This window comes from Theropithecus gelada, chromosome 14, assembly GCF_003255815.1.
Source record: "Theropithecus gelada isolate Dixy chromosome 14, Tgel_1.0, whole genome shotgun sequence".
Lineage (NCBI taxonomy): Eukaryota > Metazoa > Chordata > Mammalia > Primates > Cercopithecidae > Theropithecus > Theropithecus gelada.
In genome coordinates, this window is record NC_037682.1 from 4,309,313 (window position 1) to 4,325,808 (window position 16,496).

A 16,496-nucleotide genomic window follows, 5' to 3' on the forward strand; every position below is an offset into this window, starting at 1 on the left:
CCACAACCCTCCTGTCTGGCTTCAAGGTGCTAAGTGTTCCAAGTATATTCCATAAGCTCTCTTGCAGCATACAGTGGGACTGTGGGTGAGCACACACAGGCAAACCTTTGATGCTTTCTCCTCCATGTGGCTCCCAGGAGGGCATCAACATGGAGGTAATTGTGTCTCTGGGAAGCCAATATGGCTACCATAGGAATATCTCTGGCATTCTCCATGGCAGCATGGCCAGGGCCGCCTAGACCCCATCTTTGTGTGAACTAGGAAAAGGTGCTTGCCCCTTCCTTAAGACGTTTTTCTTCCCTCTGTGCCGAAATTACCATTGGTACGTGTGCTGTGGTGGCCATGATGGCAATGGTTTCCTCCATAGTTGTACAGTGCACAACCTGCACAGCTGTGCTTGGTGGGGCTGGTTGTCCACCCCCTTCACCTTCCACAGCTCCTGCTGCAGGCAGATGTTGGCAAAAGAGGGTACATTTGGGGAGTGTCAAAGTGCCCTTCCACCTAGCTCAGAAAACTTTTGGAGAGTGCACCGCTGGATTACATTTTTTGTTCAGTCAATAAGCACGGGTCGATGTTGTGTTGCATGGAGAGACTCAGAGGATCGGGGCATGGCATTTGCTTACAAGGAGCCCACAGTGCCTACTTCAGGCACATGGTCAGTGAGCGGGTTAGGGGGTGAGACAGGCTTGGAGAAGGCTGTTGCAGCGGCAGCGTGGGGAACGTGCAGGTGCCTCAGTCGTTTCCCCATGAAACTGGATTGCAGTGCGTCTCAGCTGCATGTGGAGAGTGGGTCTGCTGGCGCAGGGGCAGGGCAGGCTGGCAGGGGCCAAGGTCAGGGCAGACTCTGGTTCACAGGGGCGTCAGCACAGTTCTGGGGCAGCACACACAACTCAGTGCCACAACTTCCAGACCCAGCCGCGGCTGTCATCCTGGGACAGGTTTTAGATTCATGAACCAGCAGAAGCTTGAGGGTGTCTTGTCTCCAGAAAGGCCCCTTCCTCAGGCCTGCGTGTGAGGTCCCCCTGTCTGATTGCATCGGGATGGGGGGTGCTGCCAAGTTCCACCTTTCAGACACAGCGACTGCAGCTCCTTTCAAGGAATGACTCTTCTAGAGTGTCCCATTGCTCTTCCTGAATTCCTCAAAACACTGAAAGTTTCTAAGGGCCTGGGGCTGCCTTTTCTCTTTCCTCTCTGACTTCCTGGGCCAAGCCAGGTGCATGCAGTAGGTCCTCTGCAGCACTGAGTTTGCCCTCTGGGTTTAACTAGGAATCTGGGGATTGTTCTGGTGCCTTTTTACTGGAAACCCTGCAGTCATCCTTTGCCCACCTCCCACCCAACATCTGTTTCTCCCTGCTCTGCTCCTGACTTGAGTTCATACCCATTTTGCATCCCCTCTGGGCGCACATGGCGCACCTGGCCTATGCGGGGTGCTGTGGGCATTTGGGGTGGTCTGCAGAATGAGGTCACTGTCCCCACTGACCCTGTAGAAAATGTCCCCTCCCCACCAAGAGGCAAGCTCAGAGGGGACGTTTTCTTCAGGGTCACCGAGCTCAACACGATGGATGGGGATGCTAAGAAGAGCAGCTTCCCCTGGTTACAGAGAGCCCCCTGCTCATGGGGCACTCACTGGGCACCGCCTCACTGGCTCCTCCTAAACCTTACAAGCCAGATGTTTCTCCCCCACTTTGCAGGTCAGGAAATTGAGGCTGTAAGTAGTCAAGGTGGTCAATGTCTGGGTTAAAATTGAAACCCATGTCTGTCTGTGAGTGAAAGTGAGATGGGGTCATAGTGGGTGGGAAGCGGGGGCTGTTTAGATCCTGAAACAATGCAGGAAAGAGAAGTTAGAAACAGTCCTTCTTAATGTCAGAGACTAAGCAGTTTGGTGTTTTACTGAGTAAACAGGACAGGGCCATTACAGTCTTGGGGCAAGATCTTTGCACAGTTACAAGTGTGGGCTAGAAAATTATCAGAGGGAGCAGGGTGTGGTGGCTCACGTCTATAACCCCAACACTTTGGGAGGCCGAGGAGGGAGCATCCCTTGAGATCAGGAGTTTGAGACCATCCTGGGCAACACAGTGAGACCCTGTCTCTACAAAAAAATTAAAAATTAGCCGGGCATGAGGGTGTGTGCCTGTAGTCCCAGCTACTTGGGAGGCTGAGGTAGGAGGATCGCTTATGGCTTGGAGTTCAAACTTACAGTGAGCTGTGGTGGCACCACTGCACTCCAGCCTGAGTGGCAGACCAAAACCCCGTCTCTAACTTTCAAAAAGGAAGTTCTCGGGTGCATCAGGAATTACTGAAAAGGTTTTAGCCTTGGATGTCGAGATCGGAGGGTTCCCTGCAGGAGGAAGGGAGTCGGGGAAGAGAGGGTGGCGTGTGCAGACCGGGATCCCACTCGTAACTGTTGGAGTTATGAACACGTGCTGCCTGCTGGGGCTGGTTCTGAGGCAGGGATGGACGACTCACGGCCTCCCACTCAGGACCCATCAGGCGCATCTTGCTGTTGTTCTCATTTTGCAGAGCAGGCTTTGGGGCCTGGCAGGTCAGTGACCTCAGGGTCAAAGCAAAGCTGGGATTTGAACCACGCTCTGTGTGATGCCAAAGCGGGTGCCTCCACCCGCCGCACTGGAATGCCCCTGCCCTTCTCTAGTCTGTGGGAGACAGCTAGCAAGTGTCTGGGCAGCCCCCCTGGCCCTAAGAAGTTCCCCGTCGCAGAGTATGCTGGCAGGAAGTGGTCTGGATCATCTTGGAGATGCAAGGTTTGGGTGGTGTTGGGCACTGCAGGAGGGAGCTGCCCAGCAGTGCAAGTGAGCGCCTGGAGCGCGTGACATGTTCCCCTTGGAGATGGGTGGAGATGGACTTGATCGGCCCATGTGTCCCCAGGGAAGAGTGCAGGGCACTGAGATCCAGACCCCAGGGTTCGGCATCATCCTTTCAGGGTTTCAGGGAGGCTGTCACCCTCGGCAGCAACTCTTGCAGAGAGCAGGTGCACAGGAGGGTTAAGCAGAGGCCCTTGGCTTTGACAGCCAGGGCCTTAGAGAATCTTCCATGAAGGAGACACACAGGCTGGTCACACAGCTTGCGCCTGCCCGGCCGTGAGTGAGCCATGGGGCGGGGCCGGACTGACTCCCCTTTCAGAAGTTCGGAGGGGAAACGTGACTAGAAGGCGTTTCCCGTGAGAAGCACAAGTCTGTGTTCTGGTTGTGGGGGGCCATGGAGACAGGTCGAGGGGCCTGGTAGGGGGTCTGCTCATCAGTGCCTCATGGGCCCCTAAATCCATGGCAAGAGAGCCCCAGCTCTCCCCCCATCAGCCTCCTCAGGGCTGCGGGGTCCTGGCCGACTACCAGGCCTGCTGGAGGTTAATGACAGCCGTTACAGGGACAGCTCCCTGAGGCCTCCTATTACACCACACCAACATGGCATGGCCTCATCTGACCCCATGGTGATCCCAAAAGGCCTGTCGGTTTGTTCTTACCCACTCTTGCTGTGTAGGGAAACTGAGGTTTAGAGAGCCCCATCATCTCCTAAAGGCCACAACAGCCGCGTGAACTCACCCCCAGACTCCTGGGGTCCTGGACCTCTGACCATGTGTCAGCCCTTGTCTGGTGGCCCTGAGCAGGGCGAGTGGGCTTCCGGGGCTGAGCCAAGAGGGGCTCACAGTTGTGACCGAGCTCCCCAGAGTGGAGCTCCCTGCACTTAGCAGGCTGTCTTTGGGGAGGGGGCAGGGGAAGGAAGGTCCAGGGCCAGAACCCCCGTCCCAGCTGCTGAGACGGGAGTGACCAGTCACCTGGATTGTCCTGGTCTTCGGCTGTGAAGGTATCACCCATGCCCGGCTATTCCGGGAAGACGGGGTCACCCCAACATGCCTCCATGCACGACCCTCTGATGCCATCAGGGGTGGGTGTGTGGAGTGGTGAGAAGAGCACGTGTTCCCCAGCTGGGTCCTCTGACCTCTCTGAGCCTCACCAGCCTCATCTGTAAAATGGGAGGATTGAGGGGCCGCTGCCCATCCCTTGTCCAGGACGCTGAGCCCTGTCATCCACGTTTGCCCCATCCCTCCTCCTTCCCGGGCCCCCCCAATCCGGGGTGGCTGTGCTGTCACCAGTTGGCTGCACCTGAGGCCCTGTGCTTCCTGTAAACCGTGAACCTAGTGCTGGTGCCAGGCAGAGCTGACCCGTACTCCTCTGGGACCAAGAGTCCGTCAGCACGTGGCTCTGTTTGAGATTTGTGTCCCCAGGACTCCCCCTGTGCGACGGGGGCCTGCTCGGTTCTTCAGGGCCCATCTGCAGCTTTTTCTGGCTGGGCCCCTGGCCTGGTGTCCTTTCTCCTCACCCCTGAGGCTCACACACAGCCCCGCAAGACCCTGCAGAGGCCTCCCTCCACGCTGCCTCCCTCCCTTCCCCGGTCCCCTCTGCAGAGGCCTTCCCAGCTCCTCACTAACTTCCGGGCAGCAGCAGAATCCTAGCGGGGTGCCGGCAGGCCTTCATCTCACTCCCCTTCTGCCCCTGCAGGCCACCCAGAAGGTGGAGGTGGAGGACAGTTCAGCCGCAGCCTGGAGGCTCACTGAGCAGTTCCCGTCCCACACACTCTGGGTGCCTCAGGGGCTGGATGGTCATGTGGCGAGTGCCAGCAGGAAAAGCGAGAGGATGCTGTGGCAGCTAGCGCAAAGTTGGAGCTTTTTTGGTTTCTTTCCTTAAAAAAAAAAAAAAAATGCCATGGCCAGAGGCAAGCAGTGTGGCTCTAGCTTGTCATCTCAAAGGGGCAGCCCATACCCCCTCCAGTTCCCCCAGCAATGGATTCATCATCCCCACAGAGGGCCAGTGTCCTCAGGGGCTTTGAGACCGAAATGTCCTGAGTCCTCTGCCAGGGAGCCCCTCACCCCCCGGCCTCACCCACCGGCCACGGGGCAGGGGTGATGCTGGAGGGGGGGATGCAGAGACAGCCCCAGCCCCTCCCGCTCCCCGCCCGCTCCCAGCCCAGCCTGCGGATGCTCTGCGCGGGATGACGCCCAGGCAGCCGCCGGGCGGGCGCACTGTGGGCTCGTCAGATGATTGTGGGGGCTCCTGCCTGCCGCACACCGCCGGCGCCGGGACGGGAGAGGGAGGGGGCGCTGGATGCGACGCGCAGGTCCCTGCGTCTCTGGTGCCTGCTGCCGGCTCGTGCGGGGAGCAGATAGGATTTGATTTTTTTTTTTTTTAACCCCCTTCAAGGAAAAGCAAAACAAAACTGCTGCCTCATTTCTCCTCTGGCTGGTTTTCCCGGGCTCTGCTGGAAGATGCGTGTGGCCGGGACAAGCCGGAGGAGCTCATTCCCGACGCCGCCGCTGCTGAGGCCGCCGCTGCCGCCGCCGCCGTTCGGGCCACTTACTTTCTTTGCCCTGGGCGGCGTCCTGGCCAGCCCCCCTTGAGCCTGCAGCTCAGCCATCCCTCCGGCAGCCGCCCCACCATGTATGACTCCTTCCTCCGGCTCGCTCCGGCTCTGCCTGCCCCCACCCTGCAAGTCTCATTGTGCCACGCTCGCCTATCCCGGTAGCCACCCCCCTCTTCCTTCGCTCCTCCTGCACCCTCGCTGCCTCCTTTCCTCCATGCTGCCTGGATCTGGCGAGCTGGGGTGATTAATTGGCTATGATGATGAACGTCCCCGGCGGAGGAGCGGCCGCGGTGATGATGACGGGCTACAATAATGGTCGCTGTCCCCGGAATTCTCTCTACAGTGACTGCATTATTGAGGAGAAGACGGTGGTCCTGCAGAAAAAAGACAATGAGGGCTTTGGATTCGTGCTTCGAGGGGCCAAAGGTAAGAGCAGCCGCTCCGAGCCTGAATATGTTCCCATGTTTGTGTGTGTGTGTGTGTGTGTGTGTGTGTGTGTTTGTACGCCTGCATGCAAAACGTTCCTGGCTCAGGAATAAGCATTAAATAAGCATTTTTCCTGGGGGCACTTGGTTGCTAGACAACCATGTTCTTTCACATTGCGCCTTACTCAGAAAGCGTCAGGGTTTCCTTGAGGAATGTTTTTAATTTTCTGTAGACAACGTTGTTCTCAACGGGTTCTCTCTCCCCCTTGCCCCCTCCTACCTTTTGTTTTTAAATGATGGGGTGGTTAAAATTTTGTGTTCTACTTGAGCCACACTGTGGCTGCCCTCAGAGCTCCGGCTCTCAAATCCCCAGGATTGCCCAGGCCTGAGTTTCAGGCACCTAGAAACTGCCCCATTCTGGGAGTGGGCTTTGGCTCCAAGGGCAGCGGGCATTTGTGTGCTTGCCTCTAAGGTGACTTTGCAAAGAAAATGTGACAAGATGGTCCCCTCTGCCATGGACTGAGCCGGCAGCACACACGTTACGTGGCCCGTCGTGGGAGGCTCAGGGATGCCGTCCATGGCGGTACACCCGCCAGCCGCCCTGCACGCACAGCTTCCCCTCCAAAAGAAAACAAAATGGCATCGCCTCCCCGTGAGAGGGGACATCCGCCCACCGCGTGTGTGGCTCAGCCATGTGGAAGTTTCATCTCAGGGCTTACGCGCTGTGCCAGGGGTCCTGCACCTGTGCTGTAGGAGGCCTCCTCCCCGGCTGGCGTGCCCACCTGCCTCAGACTCAGGCAGCTCCATAGCAAGCTGTCCAGAGAGAGAAAGAGCAGTTGCAGCTGTCTCTGTGAGAGCGTCCACGCCTGTCTGTGTGATTTGCTCTCCCCTCCCCCTGCTGGAATCTTCATCTCCACACCCACCCACCCCCGGCCACTCATGCCTCCCTAGGAAAGTCCGTCTCCTGCCCTGGAGTTGCACCTGGCAGCTGTGTGGGCCCCAGAAGCTGAGCCTCATTGTGCTGGGCAGTGGTGGCTCAGCAACCCCCCCTCCACACACACACACCAGTGCCCAGGGACACTGGTCACACACAGTGTGGTCACAGAGGTCTGGGGTCCCTGTAGACGGGACTCATGAGCAGATTCCAAATCCGTAGCCACCCACTGGGTCAGCGTGATGTTCCGTCCGCATTCCAAGTTGAATTCCCTTGGTTGCGAGTCTACGTAGATGTAAATTTGGCAAGTGGTTTAGTGTGGTGTTTCTGTAGCTCTGTGTGGCAGGGGAGGAACTTTTCCATTTTTAGAACCGAAAATGTTTAGTCACTGATGCTTTTAAAGAAAATGACAGGCGTGTAGACATGTACCACAGAGCACATTATCCCGTGGTTTCAGCAGAGAGGCCAAGAAATATGATGGCGGCACCAAGGTGCAGTTGACTTCATTGTTTGAGTTGCATCGGCCCATGAGTATGAGTCTCAAGCCATTCCTGGGGGAGAGTTGGCCTGGACCAGCCACCTGCGATGGGAGGTGTGCGGGCCCACTTCCTCCCGGGGTCCCTTGGGGAGGTCAGGCAATGTGAATTTGGAAAACATCTCCCAGGCTTGTAACCAGGTGCTGCTTGTCTTCCCAGCTGACACACCCATTGAAGAATTCACACCAACACCGGCGTTCCCAGCCCTGCAGTACCTGGAGTCCGTGGATGAAGGTGGGGTGGCGTGGCAAGCCGGACTAAGGACCGGGGACTTCTTGATTGAGGTAGGGACACAGGTGTCTGTATCTTTCTGCTTGGGGAGAGCGCCGACTCTCGGGGAGGAGGTCGTAGTCCTGGCAGCACGTCCACGAAGCCCAGTCTGGGAGTGCTTGTGGAGTCTGCCATGAACTTTTGTTGTTTGGTCAATTTCTCCCACCATGGGTGCCTCTGCCTGCGGACCTGGTGTTGGGCTTGTCTTGGAGGCCTTGGCCGTAACCCGTTGGAGGAGGAAAAGTCTGTGGAATTTGGCCATTGGTCTTGAAGTAGAAGATAGAAAGTGGAGGCATGTGGTCACCATGATGTTGGGGACATGTGCAGATCTGTGGGTGGCTTAGGTGTGACTCCATAAATAGGTACCAAGAGGAGTCATCATCCGTTCTTGTGTCCTACGGGTGAGTCGGCAAGCACTCTTGTGTGGCAGTTGCTGGTGTGAGGTCTGTAACATTGGTGGCTAAGAGCTCGTAGATTTGCAGGTTGTGGTAATCACCCTGTCAGTTGGACAATGGCCTTCTAAGACCAAGGAGCCTGGGCAAGAGGGATGGCTGGCGTCGATGGTGCAAAAAGGAAACTTAGGAATTCAGATGCTTTGAAAATGAGCGTTTGCAGGTACTGAAAAGGAAAGAGCATTTTCTTCCTTTAGAGAATAGAGGTGTGAGTGCCCCGGCTCTCCAAACAGCAAACAGTCCCTAGGGCTGGCACGTCGGTGTGTACGAGGGGTCAGAGGCCCCAGTGCATCTGATCACCTGGCCTTTTTGTGAGTTTAGGTGTTACTTTTAATCTTGTTATGCAAAGGAACGTGTGACTCTTTGGAAACAGGAAGAAGAAAAGAACATTATAGGTTGAAAAAGATGATATTTTAAAGGCTCGGTAGACTCAAATGGCCCTTGTTGGGAGTGTGCATTTCTTGGATGCACACGCTCTTCTCTGTCACCCTGAGCCCTGCCTCGTGTACATCAGAACTCCACATGCAGGTGGAAGGGGTGGGTACGTGGCATCCAGCCAGCCATATGGTGGTCCCTGCCATTGGGCCAGATATTCGTTCTGTAAATAAGGATCCCACATCCCAGCCCCTGGTGAGAAGGCTACCTGCGATCATTTCTCCCAGTCAGGCCTAAGCTCCCAAGCTGGCTGATCATGCTGTGATTCTGCTAGTGATCTCCTTAGAGATCCTCAGGACTATTAAGGAGCGATGGAAAGTCAGAAGGGAAGAGACTGTTAGAGAGCCAGGTAAGATGGAGCAGGTGCTTAAACTTATTCTGTGTGCGTCCTGTGGATCTCTTTGATTTGCTGGAAGATATATTTAAATGATTATCGACCAATCAGAACCTGATTTGAATGAGAAATGAACTTATTTGGGTTCTTGTGCATTGAAACTGTCGGATGCCCACTAGAATGATGGAGACCGGAGCCCGCCATGGCTTCGGGGGTTAATTCAATTTGTAACCTTCATGAAAATGCAGAGGGCCTGGGTTGAATCATCCTCTGTGGGATGCAGTTGGGATGTGAGTCCCCTTCCTGTGTGTGTGTGTGTGTGTGTGCGTGTGTGTGTGTGTTGGGGGGGGCGTGGCCTTGGGCCTAGCAGCAAGGCTGAAGTCTATAGATGGTGTAAGAGTGTGTGCATGTGTGACAGGCAGGATGGGGGGGTGTTGAAATAGGTCGCTCTTGGTTCTTGATTTTCAATAATAAAAGAGGGCTGCAGATGCAAGAGCACCCCCCATTGTTCAGCTCATTGGACTGTTTCCTGGATAAACTCATCAATAAAAGAAACGTGGCCTGCTGAGGCACGTGTGTGGGCCCCGCACTTGCCCAGTGAGCAGAGCCATACTGGGTTAGAAGATGTTGCTGTCTGTAGCTGCAGCGCTTGCCTGGGTGGGGCCGAGAAGGTGCACCTGTCCTGTCGGTTTGAAGCCTTTGTGGAAATTTGGAGCTTTGACAGTTTCCACACTTCTGTTTCTAAGCACCTCCTTTGACATTGCTTTTAACCTCTGATATGCAAATATATTTGCCATTTGGGGGCAGGTTTTATATTTTGGGTAACCTCTGACTTCCGGTATTCTAGGAATGGCTGGTCCTGAGATGCATTAGGGCTGTGCCTGCATTATGATGTCACAGATGACCCAAGGAGCACTGGGCCCTCCACAGCACTGCAAGGCTGCTGTACACCAGTCTTACACTAATGAGGGTGTGGGGCGCAGGCAGCTGGACCCTTGCACGATCCTGGCTCCTCACAGTTCATGTCCACAGATGCCTCTGGGGACTCAGAAATTCTCCTCCAGGGGCTTAAGACTGAGAATTCCATTGAGTTGTGTTCCTAGTGACTGGATTTTGCCACCGGAATATTAAAATCGTGTATAGCCTAATAGGTGCGTGTTTGTTCCGACAGACCATGTTTCTCTATTTTCGGTGAAGAGCTTTGACCTTGGAGGGATGGTGTGAAATAGCGTCACGTGTCTCACGTGAATTTTCTTTTTGGTGAGCAGCCAGCCCTCGAGTCGGTGGGGTTTCTGAGCTCTCGGTGAGGTGCAAGGTCTCCACGTGAAAAGCTGCCTGAAATGCAGACACTGTGTCTTCCTTACCCCAAGCAGCCCTTGGCAGGCCTTCCTTTCTCTCTGCTATTTGAAAGAACCTCGAAAGTGTGACAGATTTTTATTTTCTCTTTAAAACTGCATGCTGCGGTCTGAACTTTTGGATGAAGGGGCACCCTTTGAAGTGAATGTTGGCTTTTAACGTCTTTGGCGTCTCCAGAACTTCATTTTCCCTCATTAACTTTGTGAGAATGCCCTGACGTGGCCCTCCAGCTCTCGGCCTTGGCGCCTGTCATGGTTTCCTGCTGTGCGTGACTTTCTTGGGTACTTACCTTATAGAATTTATTTCTCTCCTACCTAAGCTTTGGGGAAGAGTTCGTTCTTTTGCTGTTGTTTTTGTTTCTGGTTTGACCACCCCCTGACCCTACGAACCACAATCAAAGGCTTTGAGCTGTCGCCAAATCGGGAATCTCATCAGACAGACAGATGTTATCGCACAAGCTGTGTTGTAATAAAAGGTTCACCTCAGAGGTGGACGTGAAGGATAAGCGGATGTCCCGTGGATAGGGACATTTGATCACAGTGGCTCCGTGGACGGTGTGATTTACCATTTCGGATCAGCTGGTGTGCCGGAATCCCTGAGATAGCCAGTGACACTGAGCCATTCCAGATTGTGAAATGTCAACCAGCCCAGTGGAGAAGGAGCCAGAGAGATTTTAGAGGCCGTGGGAGGGGCAGGGCAGTGGGAAGTTGAATGCCCCTGCAGAGATCACCCATGGGACCTGCAGGGGGAGGCCGAGGCCAAGGCTTGCAGAGGGGTGGATGCTGGAGCAGTGACAGCCCCTGAGAGAAGCAGGGCAGGTGTTTCTCTCCATGCAGGTCAGAGGTGACGACGGGGCCTCCACCAGCCAGGAATGACAGAGGCCCACGTCCCTCTGGTGACAACAGGAAACCCAGTCCAAACTGATTTTCATAATGATTGGAGCTTGTCAGGAAGCCGAGACCAGAGTCTTTCGAGGGAGAGTCAGCCTGCTGTAAGAGTTTGCTGAAGACTTTGTTTGCTGTCTCTTTTGAGATGACCCTGGTTAGGCCCCTTCACTCCCACAACATGGGGCTGGAGAGGTCAGAGACTGCTTCTGAAGTTCATGATACGTCCTAAGCCTGTGGGTGGCTCCCGGAGGACGGTAGTGCATCAAGTGTTTAAGGAGATGTGGGGGTGGGGACACCACTTTGATGTCTTGCGGGGTTCACCGTAGGTCTCACTCAGTGAAACCTGGCTGGGCGTCCCAGTCACCCGAGGTTTATAGGAATCTGTTCTCCAGCCCACACACCCTGAATCAGAACTATGAGGCAAGAGCTGGGGCATCCGTGAAAGCTGCAGTGGTGATGCTGGGGGTCCCAACAGACAGGAAAGGCGGTGACCCACTGGCCCGGCCCAAGTTGACATTCCAGCCTCTTGACGTGACCTGCCGACTAAAGCCTCCTCGACCCAAACACAAGCTGGTGCTGCGCTAATCTCCTTAAGACTAGGACCGTCTTCCACAAACCCCTTCTTTGACAACCTAAATTTTGTTTCTTGAGTGACTTTCATGATCTAAAATATCCTGTATCTGAGGCATCCTTACGATTCAACTCAACAGCAGGCAGGCAGAGGACAAACAACATTTGCAACAAATGTCCCAAGAAGCCCGTGTCCTTGTTTATAGCAGCTGAGGTGGATCTCCAAGCGCTAGAAGCCCTGCAGTGCCCCATCCAACCCTCAGAGTCATCCGTACAGCATGTGTGTTCCTCCCCATTTTACAGATGGGGAAACTGAGGCACACAGGTGAAGTAACTGGCCCGTGGCCGTGTAGCTGGTGAGTGGAGAAGGTGGAATTCCAGCCCAGGCTGTCCGACTCTGTAATGTCGTGGCTCAAAGATGCATGAACAACACTTTGATGAGTTTTATGTATAAATGGGCAAATGGTAAGAAGAAAAGCAGTGAGGTGCCCATTTTGTTTTCACATTAGCAAATACTTCTTTGTGACTATACACGTTGCTGGTGACAGGACTCACATGTTGCTGGGGGAAAGACTAGGTTGCCATAGATGTTCTCAAAATCAATGTGGCAGTAGGTAACAAGAGCCATAAAGCTGAACCAGGAATTTTACATCTAGGAATCCATGCTAAGGGAATAATCTTTAAAAACAGGCAGAAATCAGCCAGGCATGGTGGCTCATGCCTGTAATCCCAGCACTTTGGGAGGCCAAGGAGGGTGGATCACCTGAGGTCAGGAGTTCGAGACCATCCTGGCCAACACGATGAAACCCCGTCTCTACTAAAAATACAAAAAAATTGCTGGACGTGGTGGCGGCGCCTGTAGTCCCAGCTACTTGGGAGGCTGAGGCAGGAGAATCGCTTGAACCTGGGAGGCGGATGTTGCAGTGAGCTGAGATCATGGCCACTGCCCTCCAGCCTGGGTGACAAAGCAAGACTCGGTCTCAAAATAATAATAATAATAAATAATAATTAAAAATTAAAACAGGTAGCAGTTACAGTGTGGCAGAAACAAGGAGTTGAGGCGGGGAGGGGGTGGGGCTAATAGGAGTATGGTTCAGTGACAGTGAACATCTGTTGTGAATTCATAAGAAAACATTAAAAATGATGTTTACAAGGAGCTCTTAATACCAACCGAGAAAGGCTACATTCTGCTTAGTGAGAAAGGCAGAATCAAAATGCTCAGCACAGTATCGTCTAATACCATCTTTCCCCAGTGTAGGCACAGAAGAAAACAAAAAGGACAGGAAACATTAACCCCTAGGTGGTGAGATTATGTTATTTTCTCTTTCTTTCAGATGTTTCTCTCAGATTTCCTGGAATCGAAGTATTCCTATTTTGAAAAGTATCCATCTCATACATAGGAAAGTGTGTCTTAGAGAAAGTTGTCTCACACGGGAGACAAATGTCCAGCCCCCCTTGGCACAGGTGGTGCTGTTTGCTGTCAGAGGAAAAAGGCTTCCTGGGCATTAATTACTTTCCCGGGGCCATTCCTCACCCGCCTGCTGCAGGGCTCTGACGACGCCTATGGTTTTTGTGGTTGTTTTCTTGGCCCTGAAGTGGCCAATCTCATTTTTGCGTTAATTTCTCTAAATAGGTTTTCCCTTGCAGTTAAAGCAGGCAGCAGTATCCTTCATCCTTGAAAAGTGGTGCTCGAGTTTGCTAATTACTTTTTCCTCGTATTAAATACTTGCACGAGAGGGGGTGTGGATCTGCTTTATACTCGTGGTTTGTATTTAAGTCAGGATGCTAAGAGGGATGCACTGGTGTTTTCCTCAGAGACCCTGGGAGGGTCTTGTAAGGCCGGGTGTGGCAGCTCATGCCTGTAATCCCAGCACTTTGGGAGGCCAAGGTGGACAGATCACTTGAGGTCAGGAGTTCGAGGCCAGCATGGCCAACATGGTGAAACCCTGCCTCTACTAAAAATACAAAAATTAGCTGGGCATGGTGGCATGTGCCTGTTAATCCCAGCTACTTGGAAGGCGGAGGCAGGAGAATCGCTTGAACCCGGGAGGTGGAGGTTGTAGTGAGCCGATATTGCGCCACTGAACTCCAGCCTGGGCAACAGAGCAAGACTCCGTCTTGAAAAAAAAAAAAAAGTTTCTTAGGCTGGTATTTTAAAATTGGACTTGAGAAATGTGAGGTGGCCTCTAGCATGTTTGACTTTTCAACCAAGCAGGCGTGAGGAACAGTTGTTAGAGCTCGCTACTCAAGGGTCAACCTCCCCTCCCCAGCTTCAGACTTAAATATTACTTGGAGGAAAGAAAATGAAGTCCAGATTCAGCACGATCAGTCATTACTCTTGCTGGGTCCCGGTATTCCTGTCAATGAAATGTGTGGTTGTGACAGTAGAATCACCTGAGACGAACTGAGCTCTCAGCACTGGACTGCTGGTCAGAGGCGTGGAGCACAGAGCTGGCATTCAATCAACTTTCTTTTTTAGAGACAGGATTTTGCTTTGTTGCCCAGGCTGGAGTGCCATGGCACAATCACAACTCACTGCAGCCTTGAACTCCTGGGTCCAAAAGATCCTCCCGCCTCAGCCTTCCAAGTAGCTTACACTACAGGCATGCACCACCATACCTAGCTAACTTGTGTACTTTTTTATAGAGCCAGAGTCTTGCTTTGTTGCCTGGGCTGATCTCAAACTCCTGGCCTTAAATGATCCTCCTACCTGAGCCTCCCAAAGCATTGGAACTAAAGATACATCACCTCACCGGGCCTCAGTCAGTACTTGTCATGGATCATCATCTTGTCCTTCATCATCATTAATGATGCCCGACTCAGAAGAGGAAACCAGTGGCTATTAGTTGAACAAACAGGGATAATAATATTATCATAATGACTGATGTTCATTACCACTGTTATGTGAAGCATGTAGCAGTCACAGAGCACACCCAGCATGTGCCAAGTCCATCAGACACTTCCAGCCAAGAGTACATGAGCCATGGTTTCCTTATGCCTCTGTTGTGGGGAACATCGCTAATACAGGTACCTGCCCCACCCCGCCCGCCAGCCTCCGAAGTCCCTGGCAGGCACATCTCCTCCTTTGGCTCAAACTCCTGCTCCCAGAGCACTCACCACCCTGTACAATTCTGTGTTGGCGTGGGTCCGGCTTTTAGATCACCTTGGAATTCCTATTCCTGATGCCCGCTTTGCCCTCTAGCAGCAAATCCCAGGGCCAAGGCCAGAGCCCTGTTGTGGTTTGCCTGGTGCCAGCATCCCTTGGGTCTAGTGGTTCAGCCACATCACACAGTCACATTTCTCTAGCTCGCCTTTTGGGATATTGTGAGAGACTTTGTCCTGCTGGTGGCCCTGATGACCAATCTGGAAACTCTCTGCACCCCACCCCCAAAATTTCTTCTGCTCTTATTTAAATGGTTTTAAATGGCTACTTAATAACCAAGTTAAAGACCAAAGACCAGCTGATGTCAGCAGGAACCCAGGGTGACTGCTGAATTCTTGAGCAGGGTCACATTGGTGCTTTGGTCATCAAGGCCAATATTTCATTGCATTCACACCAAAGACAAACAGGGTCTGTCCTGCATCCCTCTGAGTGTGGGGTGTTTCTGTCCTGACAGCTCAGTGGCTTCTCACCGTGTCATCAGGATCCACTGACCAAGGGCAATAGCACTGGGGGCCTTTACCCTCTAAGGCTAATAGCACTGGGGGGTCTTCACTCTCTGAGGCTAGCAGCGTTGGGGTCTGCTCTCTGAGGCTTAACGCACTGTGGTCTTTCTTCTCCCAGGCAGAGGCCACTGCTCCGTGGGGAGTCCTGGATGGCGGGGAGGTTGGATCCCTTTTCTGCGCGTGGCCTTCTGGGCCTGGGGAGGTCGTTCTCTTTGTCCTCCATATTGACTGGGAACAGGTGGTCCGGGCTGAGGAGCAGCCCAGGAATCTTGCTGAGAAGGTGGATGCGGGCAGCTCGGCAACTTGCAAATCTGAAATCTTGGCTCGTTCATTTTGGGGTTCTAATTTGAAGCATCAGTGATTTCAATTTCAGGCTATAAAAAGATTCAGAATCACTTCAGGGGACCGTGGCTGCTGTGCTCAGATGCCGTGGGACTGGCAGATGGCAGCACACGGGGTTGGAGAGAGGCGGAGAGGAGCCACGGTCAAGGGCACAGGCTGTGCCGTCTGATCCGGGTTTGAATCCAGGCTCTGCCTCTTCTTAACTGTGTGAACTTGGGCAGGTTGCTCATTTCTTGGCCTCAGTTTCTCAAACTGTAAATAAAAGTGTGTATGAAGCATGTAGCAGTTTCTGGCATCATGAGTTCTCAACAAATGGTGGCAATTGTAAAAATTACTTCTGAAACTTCACTCATTCATTTCTGAAGCATACATTCTGCCTCTCAGGTGCTGGGCCGGAAGAAAGACGTGAATCAGACACAGTTCCTTGGGGAACACACAGTTTAGGAGGGGCAGGCAAAAAGCAGAGTGTGGCAAAGGCCCCAGAGTAAATCAGGAAAAGGGCTTCATGAAAGATGGTGTTGGCTCCAGGCTTTGATGGGTTAGTGAGGTTTCTGCAGGCAGAACTGAGGAGAAAGATCTTGAGCTAAAGCTTAGGGGGTCAGGAATGTTCAAGGTGGATTTGGGGAGTGATCAGATGCTGTGAAGCTGGGGGTGAGCAACTGGTCTAGTGGGGGCCTGGGATGTTAGTTAAGTAGGTACAAATGTGTGTGACTGGACAGCTGCACAGAGTGAGCGCGTAGCTGGATCTCTCCAGGGTGCTGAACCCCTGTGGGGCATGGTCTCTCTCCAGGGTGCTGAACCACTCCAGGGCGCTGGCCCCCTGCAGGGTGCTGAACTAGAGAGCTGGGAGGATAGGATGCAGCCTTCCTCAGGAGTCTGGAGGAAGCCCTCAGCATGTCCCCTGCCTCCGTCCCTGCAC

General features: G+C 53.4%; 1 protein-coding gene across 2 annotated transcripts in view; it reads left to right on the forward strand.

The window, feature by feature from the left end:
* Positions 1-16,496, forward strand: part of SHANK2 (SH3 and multiple ankyrin repeat domains 2) — a 638,889-nt gene that overhangs the window by 438,866 nt on the left and 183,527 nt on the right. For both annotated transcript variants that reach the window (XM_025357432.1, XM_025357433.1), the window contains 2 exons: positions 5,714-5,796; positions 7,425-7,549. In XM_025357432.1, the coding sequence (XP_025213217.1) occupies positions 5,714-5,796; positions 7,425-7,549 (208 nt within the window). The remainder of the gene's footprint in view (positions 1-5,713; positions 5,797-7,424; positions 7,550-16,496) is intronic.